At 47.6% G+C, this 14933-nt stretch overlaps 1 protein-coding gene across 4 annotated transcripts in view; it reads right to left on the reverse strand.

Annotated features, from left to right (window-relative positions):
• KLHDC4 (kelch domain containing 4) overlaps window positions 1–2843 on the reverse strand; it is a 28889-nt gene extending 26046 nt beyond the window's left edge. The window contains exons 1-3 of one of the 4 annotated variants that reach the window (XM_075161562.1): window positions 2637–2843; window positions 1124–1215; window positions 32–110 (exon numbers count right to left, since the gene is read on the reverse strand). In XM_075161562.1, the coding sequence (XP_075017663.1) occupies window positions 32–110; window positions 1124–1215; window positions 2637–2735 (270 nt within the window). In that variant the 5' untranslated portion in view covers window positions 2736–2843. The remainder of the gene's footprint in view (window positions 1–31; window positions 111–1123; window positions 1216–2636) is intronic. The other 3 variants (XM_075161568.1, XM_075161565.1, XM_075161563.1) reach the window with 3 other exon arrangements.
• Between the last annotated feature and the right edge of the window lie 12090 nt (window positions 2844–14933).

The raw sequence follows: 14933 nt of genomic DNA on the forward strand, positions 1-14933 counted from the left end.
ATAAAGAAGAAAAAATTGAAGTATACATTACTTTTTGGCCATTGAAATATTCACCTCCAAAAAGGATCAATTCGTCTTTCTCAGGGTGAGCGGAGAGAGAGCCATTCAGCCTGCAAAAGAAAGAGGGATGGCCAAAACAGTAGATGTGTAAGAGTCTTGTAGAACTCAGAAGTTTGCAGATTTTAACTCAGCCGGCGCTAGCACCTCTGCCCTCTAGCCACAAAGGTCTCTCCATCATCTGCCAAATTACTAGGCTGTGATATTCACCCCAGGGCTAAAAACTTCTCAAAGAAATTAACTTCTTAAAAACTTCCAGCAAGATTAATTTGACACTGTCTGGAATCTTCTCCTATTTTAGGAGCACACGTTACACTGTCATTTAACATGCCTTTTGACGTGAGCTCTTGAATTTTAATGCTGGCGTGTCAAGAACAAAAATTAGTTTTATGGGGGCACATAACTATGGGTAGAACTGGGCTGCCTCATATCAACTTATCTGCGTCATTATTCTGCAGTCACCACTGGTCACTGCTCATCTACATACCACTAAGGTGTTTTGCACCACGCAGAGACAGATCCCTACCACTTCCAAGGAGGAACTAACAGACCACTCTAACACCCCTGTGAGATTAACAGTGGTGTACTGACCTATCCCACTACACAGAGAGGAAAACAGGTATCACAGAGAAAGGCATTTATTTAACAAGCCACAGGAAACAGAAATATAGAACCTAGAACCATGTGAACCCCAAGCTATACTTGATAAAGTGTCTCGTATCTCATGACACATCCTTTTGCCTCTTAAGTCCTTTCAGCTTTCTAGTCCAAATCCAAATCTTCCTTCTAACTTTTATTTTTCCTCAAAGCCCTGTAATCTAAAGCTGCTTTGACTCCTTTGGGCTGATGGGATGATTAAAAAGCAGATTTTAAAGCCAAAAAAAAGCTTTTCATCCCTTTTTTAACCAGGGATTCAACATACCAGATATTTTATAACTCCAGATATCAGCTATGCCAGATATTATGCCTTCCACTCTCAGGAAATAACTTTACATAAATAAATTTCATTAAAAGCACCATCAACCACTCTATAAGTGATAGCCAAAGCCTCATACAAATCTCTTACCTGGGTGAGGGGGGTGGGCAGGATGACTCAATTACTTGGGTCTTTTTAGCATCTAAATTCTGGAATTCTGCTATCAGGGCTTCAAGATCCTCCTGAAAATAAAAAGCCAGACATGAGGTCCTTGTCATGCACAGAGCCACCTGCACACCACATGGAACCAGCACTCACCCTCACCATTTCCCTTTTTTTAAAAAAGTTGTCTGCTTAGGTTCCCTTCATTCAACTACAAGAAATGGATGCTGAGTACTTCCACATACGCTTTAAAGATTGGTCTCCCCTAAAACACTAACAAGTTGCTCAGAAGAGTCCTAAAAGGATGGTACACAAAATGCATTTATTGCACACCTGCTATTCCTGCAGCAGAAACACCACACACATCAGCAAGTAAATGCAAATCATTTAAGCTCTAACCAAGTGATGAGCAACTATATGCCACAATCCAGCTAGTTCTCTTCTCTGTCTGCAATGGAAAAATGCCTAAATGGAACTGGAAACTCTTTCCTATTCCCAGGTCATACTTTACCTGGAGAGAAACCTGCACGTATTTTTATTCCCTTTCAACTTCTGTCAATTAAAAATAAAATCTGCCTCCAAAACTGCAGATACACCGAGTTGCAAGGGCAGAAGCAGGATTGCAGCCAGGGGGAGTTTCTGATCCACGGTCTCTCCTACAACCCCCATTGCTCACCACCTCCCTTCAGTTAACCTTTCTGAAGGGAGGTCAAAGCAGAGATTTCCAAAACCTGGGGATTTTGCCTTTGCAGCAGGGCATCAGCTCTCCCTGCAGCCAGTATACATGTACACTGGCACCTTCCACGTCTTAAGTTTTGCATTATGCTGGTAACACCACGTTTTGACCAGGGAAAGGTAGCTGTTTTGAGGCCTAAATACAAGCACCCACTCTAGGAGTGAGTGGAACAAACATTCCAATTTGCTTTTAATACCAGAAAAGGACGGGGGAGATGGAGGGCAATAAGGACCCTTGAACTGCATTTTCTTGTCCTCCTTTTACACCTGCCGTCACACACTGCACCCAACTTGTCACCGATACGGCAAAAGTCTTCCTGGCAGCAGTCTTCATTTCGCCCCTTATCCTCTTTCCCGAGCGCCCTCGCACACGGGCTGCGAGGGCTCCGCAGCCCTCGGCCACACGCTGACCCGCCGCCATGTGCGGGAACCCGCCTTGTCACCGGGGCCGCACCAACACTGACCCTGAACGTTTCAGCACCTCAAACCCCCTCCGCCTGCACATCTCGTACCCGGCTGATGACCTGCGGGCCCCTAACTCACTTGAGCAAGTTACAGCCGCTTGCGTTTGGATACACTCCTTCGCTTTCAACCTGAAATACCCCTGCCACCAACCCCTCCTCCGACCTCCCCGAGCCCCCACCTCCACCGCCGGTTCTCCCTCCAAGGCTCCGCTTCACAAACGCCCCGAGACCCTCAGAGGGCCCAGGGGAGGCCCATGCCCTGCGGGCCGAGGCTAGCGGAGCCCCCCGCTCCCGCCTCTCACCTCCTCCTTCTTGGCTCTGCGGGACACTTTCTTCTCCATCTTCGCGGCCGTCTTCTCGGCCCCCTTCCCCTTCTTCTCCCGCTTCCCCTTCTTCCCCATAACTGAAAGGCCGGGCTAGGCCGCGCGGGGAGCACCGCGCTCTCCGCGCCGCGCTGGCCGCCCCGGGCGCACCGCGGGGCGGGCAGCGGCGCCCGCTTCGGCCCGGCGCCTCCAGGCCGCGGCCCGCCTCCTGCCCGAGCGACGTGGCCGCGGGTGCCCTCTGCAGGCCCGGCGGATTCGGGACGGCCGGCACTGGCCGCTCGCCTTCCCGCGGCTGCCCAGCTCCGGGCTGGGGCTGAGGGAGTGCTGCGAGCAGGGGCTGCCCTGGCCCGGCCCTGTGAGCCCCGCTGGGCCGGGGAGAGGCCTTAACCGGGCTTCACGCACCGCCCTCAGTGTCCGGACCCCCTTTTGACTCATGTTCCCATTTATTCCTGCCCTGAGGAGACCGTTGAACCCACAAAATGGCCCCCTCCCCTCACACAAAATGGCCCCTCCCAGGGAAGCGAAGGGCCTGGGGGTTGCCCAAAGGCGTTAGCGGCCTGGGGTGAGGCCCTGCGCAGAAATAAAAACAAACTGCGGGTTGAAAACGTTGGGGATTGGGGGGTTGCATGAGTGTTTTCGTTTTCAGACGCATTTTGAAAATGGGATTTATCCAGGCCGGTCTCAGAGACCTGAGGCATCAGAGAGCTGAAGGAAATGGCGGGCACTGCGAGGCAATGCCAGGCAGCTGCTTTTTTCTCTCAATAGTGGGGAAGGAATAACAATCATTTGGCTTTTTACGTGGTATTTCACGCAGATGCTGAGCCCAGGTAGAATTTCTGGGAAAACACCAACTTTGAACACATAACCAGTGTGTACACTGTAAATACGAGTTCAAATACATCTTTGAGCTGCGAGTTTCCTTTCATCCCCCTGGACTTGAAAATTGCCTTTGTGATTGTTTCTCACTCCCCGGGAAGGAGTACAATCATGATATTTTTCACTGAATTCCCACAAAAACCCGCATTGCCTAGAAGCAGAATGGTTTTCGTCGCTGTCCAGCCCACCACCTAACTCAAAACCAGCGAGGATACCCACTGCAGGTACAGCTCAATGCCCACCAAGTTAACCCAAACATCCAGTACGTGCCGTGGAAATTGCAGGATGGATCCTATGCTTTGAACGTCCGCCTACACTTGAACCTCAGATCTTAGAAACACAGACCTGAAGTATGAAGGGAAGAGCTGGGAAAATATTTTGAGGTTGCAGACAATATACATCCCGACCAGCATTTTGTTTGCCTGGTCGTTCTGAAGACATTGCGGTTACAGCGTGTCAATGTTTATGCGCAGGAAGAGAACAGAAAGCTATGGAGAGACCAGGTCAAGTGAATGGGGCAATTTCTCAGCCGACATAAGATGCAGGAGCTCTGCTGAGTTCCCTGGCGCTACACACAGACTAGGAAGTCCCCTGCTGCTTCTTGGTCTTTAACCTCAAAAAGACACCAGTGTGTGAAAACACATCCCCTCCTGATGTCTACAGTCACTGATTCCTCTGGGGCCAGATCTTCTTCTAACTCTTTTTAGGGGGACTTTGAAATGAAAAAGGCTGCATCTTTGTGAAACCTACTCTTGAAGTCTTCACCAGGTGTCTGTTTACTGGGGGAAGAAGTCGTCTTTCACCTCCTGCACACCCCTCACCACTTGTCCCCATTTGCATCAGCCTTTTTGGTGCTCCATCATTCATGGTTACTTCCATAACTGAGTGTGCAGAGATCCTCAGCTCTGCGAGCTCAAATTGCATTCTCAAAACTTTATTTTCCATATTTCTGAGTGTAGTTTCAGATGTTCGGGGTCATTTGGAACTCGCCACCACGTGGGGAACTGCATGGGGTAGAACATTCTTGGTATGAGTTCTCTGATCTCTTGAACTACATAGTCTAGTTTCTCATGGTTTATGTGAAAAAAAGAGGATGAAAGGACAAAGAAAACTTTGCACTGCACTTTGAAAATACAAAACACAATATAAGCATGAAACAGGGCACGAACTTCTCAGGGATAAATATACCTCTGCTCCACCATGGTTTAGAAATCCTGCTGTAGCAATGATGGTAACTGTTGAGACATGCGTCTTCCCTGAAGGGATCCGATGGACATGACTGTATAGATGAGACTAAAGATTGTGCCATGAAAGCACCGATGCCCCAAACATGAATTTAAGATTCCAAAACTGACGAAGGTGAGCTCTTTTCACAGGCTTCCCGTCACCCTGAACGGGAAAGGCCACTCCACATTCCCACACGGCATGCACGGATGTACTCCTACATGTTCACACAAACATCTTCACCCAGCTGGCAGACAGATGTGTGCTCCCAAACATGGCCGAGTTCAGGCACACACACGCATGCTCCCACGCACAGATGTCCTCACACTCTCATTTCTGTTATGTCCCAGGTTTTGTTTCCGCTTTGTTTTGAGGAACATAGCATAAGCTCGACTTTGCCTGTGTTTGCACATTTCGTTCTACTGCTATGAAGTTGTCCTTTGCTGTTATATCTGGCAGCCTGTCTCCAGTTGTGACCTATACAAAGGGCACATGGTTTTACTTTGGTTTTTTTTGTAGTCTGGAATATGCTCATTCAACAGGATGGTAAATCCAGCTGTATCAGCAAAGTAAAGAATAACAGGCATGAAAGCTTCAGAAAAGACTCAAAAGCTTTTTCCCACAAGTCTTCTTTGTGCTCTAACACTTGATTTATTTTTCCCTTGTTAATGCTTTCTGAAGCCAGTAGCAAGGAAGGAATTAATGACACAGATTAAACGGGAGGACATGCTGACAGCACAGTAACTAAATCAACCAAAAATGCATTGCAATTGTAGGAAGAGCTGGTCTATAGAGTATACTGACACTGTCTTTATAGAAAGATGAGAATGAAGATAAGCCCTGTAAACAGAGAGAGCCGTGGGGCTGCTGAGTGGGAACCGCTTCAAGCATGCTGGGATCCACTGCAATGGGATTTTGGTGTAGGCCCTGCAGAGGAACACAAAATCATGCCTGAGTAACAGCTGGGAACACCGGTGTGTTGGAGAAGATCAGCAGACTCAGGGCTCCGAGTGCTGCATGTGCCCCGGGACACATCAGGATGCACAGGAAAAATTACTTTCTTTAACTGCTGTGTGGTGTACAACTCACGCAGGAAAGCTTCACGTAACGAGTCAAAAAACAGGTCCTACGGTCTCCTCCATGCTCAGGCTGCAATTTTCCTCCTCCGTAAAATAGGGAGGAGAAAAACCCCAAAAATATGACCCCCAGGCTCTGGTGACAGCATTTCAAAGTTATTCTTCCTCTCCAAAGGCAAATACGGCTGAGGGTCAAGGAAGGGCACATGCATAGCCAGGGCTCGTTTTGGAAAAAGTCCCTCATATCAGAAAGTCTGGGGCTCTATCCTGGCCGTGCTCACAGGCCAGCAGAGGCCCCTCGGTCCCTGCTTATGTGTGCAGCACCTGAATGGATTCGGACCAAGCAGGCGGCTGCTGCAAGTCAGCGATGGTACTTTGCTCCATTCTTATTTATAACCAGAAGCTGATAATATCTCATGGCCATTCAATTGGCTTCCTGAATTTTCTGGTTTGAAATTGATGCTTTAATATCTTGAAAACAGAGGAAGCAGAGGCTTCCCTGGAGGGAAGTACAAAGCGTGGCTTTATTCAGATACAGATCCCAAGGGACATCAATCTAAATCCATCAGCAAATTGTCACACTTGAAGCCACAAATTCTCAGTGAATCTGCGAAAGCCCTTAGTTTTGCCATTCCAGTGGGACTTCATTGGATTTTCTGTGTTTTTGAAAAGAAAACTGCAGAGAAAGAATTAAAAAGCAAGACAGAGCAGGAGAGTGGTTTAGAAAGTCACATTTCTGATCATTAATAATGGTGCAGCAATGTTACATATTCTAGATAAGGATGTTATAGCACGAATTATTAACATCAGTACCAGTGATAATGAAGATGGTAGCTCCAGTTAACATATAGAAAACACCTGCAGGTAAAAAACCCACAGACGTGGTAAAATAAATTCTCACCTGAATCCACTGCTGATCTACAGCAAATAAGTAAGAATACCTCCACCACTGATCCAGAGCAAATGAGCATGCCTCTCCCCTCTCTGAGCTCAGACTTTAAATGCGATGCTTCCATCTGACCACTAAAATGAACAGCTACTGCCTAAAATAGTAAGTTTGGGTTTAACGCCAAACTGAGCCCCTCCACACCGTATTTCTGCACATGTGAATCTTGCCCAGCCTGGCTGTGCTTGCTTTGTTTTTAATGAATTTACTCACAGTCAAAGTGCCAGGATGAAAAGCATGGTAGATACAGAGCAGGAAGCATTAATATGTATTTCCTGCTATAGTGTTTCATTCTCCAGCGTCACACCAGGCTCATTTGGGAGATAGCTCTAGGTCTGAAAACAAGGTCATTTTGCACAAGCACTGGTTCTAGCCTTGAAGATGGAATAGAGGAGCCTTCTCAGGGTAGTAAAATATCCAGCTCAGTGATAAGGCTGATCAGCATTTTAAGGGTGGCTGTGTACTGGGAGAATTATATACTTTCTGATTTGTGTAAAACAGCTGGTACTGCCTACAAAGGTGACGTGAATGCTGATTGCCTTGTACTGCCAAGGGATCCTGTTCATGGGGCACGCACCTTCTCTTCCAGCGAGCAGCACAAGATTGCTAAATTATTTCAGCTGTTCACCGTGAACAGCTGCCACGTGAGAAAGGTCTGCTCCCACTGTTTACTGAACATATCCTTCCAATTTACTACCACACTGATAAGCACCAAAATCCAGAAATTCTTTTCAAAGAAATGTTTTGCTAACTTAATACAATGACATGTGCATGCACGCATATATGAGTAAGCACAGGAAGACAGGACTCTTGGAGGAACTAATGCTTTCATGCTATTCAAATCAGCCTCTGCAAACTTCCTCATAGAGCAGCCAAATTCTTCTGCATGTGTCACTGCCTTCTTTTGCTTGTCCTTTTTCAGACATCACGGATTGCTTCAGGGACTGGTCTTTGCCTCCGCTATTTCATCAGAGCAGCTTTGATGGTGGTATTTCAAGTGTGTAGAGTGTCCACAGTGTCACTGAGCCATGGCAGTATTTACCAGCCCAGTCTTGAAGCTGCTCCTGATTAAAATGCTCCAGCAGCTGCACAGAAAATATCTGTCCAGCTATTGTCACGTCTTTCTGTGACATTGGCCCCCATCAATCTACTCGCGTCAGTGTGCCAGTTCCCAGAACGGCGATGAGAAAGCAGAAATCTTAGACTGCCTTTATGTCTGTCCTGGATCTTCATTAATTAGGCTAGTGAACCATTAATTAGGCTACCTAAGCTTCTTTAGAGATGCTTAATCTTCACTGTGTAAGGCAGTAGGGTTCACAGTATCAGGGAAGGAGTCTGGCTGATACCAGCTGAAACTTTTTCTTTACCCGTCATCAGGCTTGTTTTGCTCTATTCCCATTTTATTTATGAATTTGTTTAGATGTTTTTCCACTCATTTATGTAGCAAGGTGGTGCAGAGGCACTCCTCTTAAATGCCAATGTCATTGCGCAGGTCCCTAGCTCACCTCATCCTGGGGTCAGGGTTTTGTAGAGAGATTGGGTCCAGCTGCACAATTTGGGGCTCAGCCCTATTCACAGCACCCCAGGTATCTTTGAATCCACTTTGTCGTTTCTAAAGAGAAGTATAAATAATTGGGTGAACCGGGTAGAAAAGTGAGTAAAAGGAAACCCCAGAAAGCCTGGGGTGAGAAGTGAGTTCTGGACAGGAAAGGTCATATTGCTCATAAGAGCAAAGCAGCCAAAAATACCTTTAAATCCCCTGTCCTTATGTACACAACCGTTTTTTCCCCCCATTATTCAAATTCTAAGTCTGATGCAACCCAGACTGGAATGTAGTAAGACTTGTAATGGCTTTCGTGTCCCACCAGATGTCAGCTCCTCTGCAGAGAAGGGCCCTGAGCCGGCTCCCACCGCACCATGGCGCAAGAATTGCTGAGACGTTGCATCATCTGCGGAGGTGCAGAGCTCTTGCTAGTGGGAAACGGATAACGAAGCCCAGGGCCAGGCTTCAGGATGCGAGGAGAAAAGCAGCACAATGTGCTCAAGTGAATGGAGGTTGTTTAGGGGAAGAAATCCTCTGTATTTCAGTTTCTCCAGCTTTCACTGATTCAGGTAGTGCCTCCCTCTTCTTAAATCCTCAGGAATTAGGTGACAGAGAAAGCGGTTCCAGCAGGGACTCAGTATTAATCCGATGTTTTTGCTTGCCTAAGAACAAGTCCAAGCACATTTGTTTCACCTGGGGAGGCTTATTCTGCTGTGAGGTGCCTGAACAGCCCACGCCTGGTTATTGAGATTATTGGTTATCTCCAGAGCCAGAGCGTGCAGTGGGTTTGCAGGTGCTGCTTTCTCTTGAACGCAAAGGACCAGCCACTGCATGCGGTTATCGGTCCTGTTTTCCCTCGGGAGGCAGGTACAAGTTCACTTCAAAATAATCAGTGCTCTATTAACACCTAGCCAACACTCAGTTCCCGTTACAAACCCCTTCATCACAGGATCTCAGAATATTTCAGAGGAGAGGAGTGTTTCACTTTAATGGAGAAGGAAACACCAGCATCAGAAGGCACATGATATCCCCAGTAATATGAAGGCAGGCAGTGGCGGAGCAGGGTTTAGTATCTCGCCTGGCTTTTGTTGCAATCACCAGGCTAGACACAATGCTCTCATTCAACTGCTCTCAAGCACCAGTTTTCCTCTGTCAGTCCTAAGGGAGCACATCAACCTGGTCTCGGTGGCTCACTCGGCTTGCTCTCAAGGAGGGAGACCTTGTAGTAATCTCATGGCAGGTAGGGTGAGGAGGCTGGCTTATATGTTAGCAGAGAAAGGTTTAATTTACACATTAGAGAAAACTTACTGACTGCCAGGCTAACGAGACGAAAAGAGACTGTCTGGGGTGGCTGTGAAATTTCCAAAGACATGTCTAAGACCCTGTGAGGCCAATGTCGGCCAAAGATGGTTGGAGCGAGTCGACCTGCCTTGTGGCAAAATTGGACATGGGTCATTTCCCACTGTTATCCCATGCCCAACTTTCACAATTTTTTACAGCTGAGGAGGTAAAGGACAGAGACTGACCCTTAGTGTTTGATTTTTACCTACCTTAGCCCCGATAACAGTGACATTGATGAAATTAATTCTGTTTTATTTTCATAAAAAGCCACTGACCCCGGCCTGATGGGTGAGTAGGTTTTTCCACAACTGATAGGCATTTGCTTTTCCTGGTAGTGCTGTGACAGCTATTGGGATCAGATAATCTACTTACTGCTGTACCTGCTGCTGTCACCTTGATTTGACAAGGCTTTACCAGTCTGAACAATGCACCGTGGAGGGATTTGGTATGTTCTTCTGCTCTGGTTCAGTCTGGTTTTGTTAGCCCCTCAGTAAAGATAGCTCCATACATCCCTTATCATGCTAAACATTTACCCTCAGGAAACGATGACCCTGGCAAGATTCCTTGTGGTTTTGCAAAAGAAAAGAAAATATTTGTTCATTCTCAATGACTTAAAAAGGTACGCTTAGGTATATTAACCACTCTCCTGAGCAGAAATGTTCTCCTAAAGCATTAGCCTTTAGGAGAAGGAGCTGCTGTAGTGGGGTCTGTGCTTTGGTGTGATCGTGCTGGTTGTGGTGGGTATAAGAAACCGTGCATGGAGCAGGAGACATGGGAGACGCGTGCTCCATGGTTGCAATTATATCAAGTTGCCTCTTTCTCAGTCTTCCCTGTGAACCCCCAAACCTGTGAACCCTCAGCAGACCCTCTAGGGATAGTTAGCAATTTGGGACCATGAAATGTAGATAAAACTTTCTTTTTTCCTTCCAGCAGAACAGCGAGTGTCAGCTACAAAGCCCACCACCTTATCACAATACTGTTCTCCTGCACTGAGTGTTTGGATAGATTTGAACTCCAGCAATTAGTATGATTTAGTTTTTTAAAGATGACATCACATCCACTTCTCAACATGTTTTAGGGTGTTTTTATAGACATGATGTAATAGGTGATTGTCCCATATCTGTCTATCACTGACTCTTTTTTTAAAGAAAAGGTTTAATTTTAACCTCAAGCTGCAATCCCACTGAAAATAATATCCGTTAACAGTTTTTCTATCACTATAACATGTACTGTTTTCTCTCGGAAATAACCATCTTGGTTTCCTGACCTGTGATGTCATTTCTCTTACTAGAAAAGAAAGAGTCACACAGGAAAGCAAAAACCAGATCTTGGTGATATGTGACAGTGGCCTTTTTTCTGTGCTGTTTGAATGGAAAGCACAGCTTTATTATTAAGATAACCATGTGAAAAACAATCTGACACACCACACATGATCCATTCTGCTGATGAAGCAAATGGGAATTAGGTCCCATTTGAAAACCAATATTTACTCTGATATCTGCTGCTTGCTCTGCAGCGCTGTCTGGCAAGGATCAGGAGGGTAAACTGGGTTTCTATGGTGGCTGTTGACACTCAGGCCAGCTTCACGCTTTCCCACAAGATAAACTGTCACATTACGGGGTCGAGGTGAGAAGCAACCCAGCCACACAAGGGAGGGAGCGGGATCGTGGCCGGGTGCCCAGGTCCGGTGGGCTGCAGGATGCCCATTCCAGTGCTATTCCTCTTGCCCAGGCTGTCCGCGCACCAGCCAGCGGGAGTGGCGGGTTATACTCCCCTGCAAAGGGCCAGCTCTGATTTAATACAGTCGCTCTTTTCTGCTCTCCAGGTACAAAGTGAGGGACCAGGACAGGCGCCAGGAGGGAGAGCAGGACACAGGGGATGTTGTGCAACGCCAGCCGCAGAAGCTGCCCATTCCCCTCCGCTGCCTTCATGGACAGGCTCCCCCTGCTCACTTGTGGCACTGGGGGATGCCGGTCCACTAAAGAGAGTACGGGTATCTCAAGACACCATGAAATAAAGATGCTGCACAGCACACACAGGGCAATGTGGGCCGGCGTGGGACATCCAGCAGAGAGGTCTGCCAGGAAGGTAATTTCTTCTGCACAGAGCTGTTAGCTCACATGGGCCGTATTACAGCTTTTTATCAGTGGGAATTGATACGTATCAGACAAATACCTAGCAAAGCGATCTGGCGATGCTCTGAACTGCGGAGCAGCTACGAGGAGGGGCTGGCGGCTCTCCCCAGGCACAGACTTGCCTGGAGAAGGGCTCAGCTGGAGGCAGGCATGGGCTGGTGCTGGGGTTCCTCATTCCTACCAAATCCCTCATCTTTATCCACTGCACCTGGAGGCCAGCGGGGTTTGAACAAGCCGGTGGTTATTTGTTGGGGAGAGGCAGCGAGCCGAGCACTGCCTGCGCCCGAGGCCACAAGGGGAACCTCACCAAACCCAGCTGGGGAAAATCCTTTAGCTCTGGGTCTGAAAACATGGGGAACTTCACCCAAACAGTGCAGGGAGTTTGGGTTGGCCTTTGAGCAGCAGTATCCAGAGTCCTTCACCTTCCAAGGCGCTGCCATCCAAACTGAAAGGTTATGGCCCAATTCCTTCTGCCACACTTTTGGGGTTATTTGTACAGAGGAGGATTGCCAGCTCCTCCGCCTACCCCACCACCAAACCATGTACCCGGCAGGGAAGCTCTTCCTGACGTGCCTTTTGCTCTTTGATCTAATGCAGGATCAAGATCCCTTTTTCATTCCAGGTCAATTTTCCTCTTTGTCTCCAATTCCCCATCTCTTCCCAAGCCCTGTTTCCATCACACCTGGCTGGAGTTAACCAGCCTTGAGATTAATTTTGTCCTTTCATCTCCGTGCTATTTTCTCAGAGGTGGATGGGAGAGGAGTTTCCCCCCATGTCTGTGGTTTCTTTCCAACACAGGCCCTAAGAGGGTTTGAACGTGCAACCGCTGCGGGTTGCCAGTTGCAGCTCCCCGTCCCGGCAGGGTTTCGGGGGTGAGGATGCAGCAGGTCAAACCTCACAGCACTCGCATCGATGCTTGGAGCAAACCGCCCTGAAACGCCAACGCAGCACTCGCCCCACCGTGATTTGCACCAGGATCAGGCCTGGTGCCTGGGAGACCGTGGCAGACAAAGCAGGGTGTGCAGCTCCACAGAACGGCTGGAATTCATTTAATAAGGGCAAGGACAACCAAATGAAAGCATCCTTCCCCGCCTAACCCCCTGCATGAATCAACAGAGCTGGCTTCAGCATCCAAAAGCTCTCAGGCTGAAGCCTTTTTCACAGCGCACAGGCGAGAACAGGCCACAACAAGAAGGTGGTTAAATCACCGATAGTTGCAGTAAATTGTGTTTCTGCTGGGGATCTTGTTCTGTAGCAAAACAGCCCGTTCCTGAGATGCCGTTACAGCTCTGCACTGAGCAGCCTCGTGGCTGCTGCGTTGAGTATAAGGCTCCTTTCTTACAAAAAAAGAGCCTCCTGTGAGGAAGGAAGCAGAGCCCCCAGTTTTGGGGGAAGGTGGGGCAGAGCTGTGCCTCTGCGGGCGCTTTCCCACCCTGTAGGCTGCAAAATGGCTCCTGCTGTTTTCTTCTGATGCAATGGCCCTTGGTAGGGTCTTGCATCAGACACTGAAAAAGCTGCAAGCCCATGGCCAGAATTAGGTGGGTGTAAAAGTGGTTTCGCAGGCTTATTTTTCTGTGCTGAGGGCAGGGAAGAAATCCAGGTGGTATTTGGCCCACATAGCAAGAAGGAAATCCCACTGAGAATATTTTGCAAGATTTTGGAGTTTATCTCGTTTGACTTGGGTGCAGGAGGTTCTCTCAAATTTGGTTTAATGAGTAAGACAGACAAAAGCTGTGTAACCTTTGCTCAGCAGTGATAGCACCTGCTTAGAAGCTCCACGGGGTACTAGAAAAAAGACAGACTATTTTTGCTTAAATTTTCTATGTTTTAATTTAAAGTATTAATTTTAATTAAACATGGAAACTTAAGAAAAGCTAGAGAGGTTTGAGACTTGCAGGCTTTCTAACTAAGTAATGCCAGGCTTCTGGCTTTTTCTAGAAAATATTATAGGTATACGAAGAAAACAAACATGAACAAGTAACAAAAGGATTTTTGCATTCCCAAGTGTTCCTTCTAAAGAAAAAATGTGACCAGCAATAGTGATTTTTGATTACTCAGAGGGTCTGATCTACACTCGGATTATTGTGGCTTTAAATGGCTTTCTTCTAGGAACTGGCATTTTTATTTTGAAGCAATTATTTTCTCTACCTGAGGAAGGACTGTCCAATTAGCAGCTCATCAGCCCAGACCTTTCCGCATGGCTGCTTTCTCAGCTTTCTGCTCTCCCCCTGTGACCACGCTGTCTAGAGCCAATGCTGATTTCTGCAGTAATTGCACAACCCAACGTGTCACGTGAGAGCTTAAACTCTTTACATTGTGGGAAGCCAGCGCCTCTTTGAAAACACTATTTCAAGCAACTTTGTCAATCTGGGGTTTTTTTGTTTTTTTTCCTAATGCAAACATAATGTTGGCAAATGGCTAAATACTATTTAGCAGGAGCAACGCTACAGATGGACAGACGGCTTCAGCAGCATTAGGAGACTGCAGTTAACAGCAGGGAGCTCAGCCTGGCATGAGCGTCTCCAGCCCTGCAAGTTCATCAGGACATCTGGAAAATCCTCTAAAGATCCAAACAACCAGCTGACTTCAAACATGCAAGAAATAGTGAAACAGTGAAAAGGTGGTCATGTCCAGTATGTTGGCAGCTTATCGTCACCAAAGCATGTTTCCTTTGGGTCCCTGCAGCATATGGTGGCTTTTTCCTTGATCCAGCCAGCTCTCCCCCAGCAGTGCCCACGTCCCAGTGGCTTGCAGGCAGCTTTCATGGCTGCCAGTGCCTGGCAGAGGGGCAGGGCAGGGTGGACTGCCAAGTCTGGGCATCCTTTTCAGTCCTTGCAGTAACGTCTGCCAAGTGAGCTCCTCCTTGCATGTCTTTGGCTGGCCCGATCTCCCTGTGGCCACGCAACCGCTTCCCCAACTGCTGTTGATACAACCCCAAAATGTTCAGCTTGATTTTCTCAAGACTCGATGTAGACAGACTCCACGTACTCTTGGTTGTGTTATCCATGTGCAAGTGGTCTGCCGACTTTTGTTTGCTGAAAGCCAGGGCCAGCAGCACCCTCATTTCAAGTCCTTGCAGGCCCAAATGCGTTTTGCGTATCACATGGAGCTTTGCAGGGCTTCAGTCCCTACGGG

This window comes from Calonectris borealis, chromosome 12 (assembly GCF_964195595.1).
Source record: "Calonectris borealis chromosome 12, bCalBor7.hap1.2, whole genome shotgun sequence".
In the NCBI taxonomy this organism is placed as follows: Eukaryota; Metazoa; Chordata; class Aves; order Procellariiformes; family Procellariidae; genus Calonectris; species Calonectris borealis.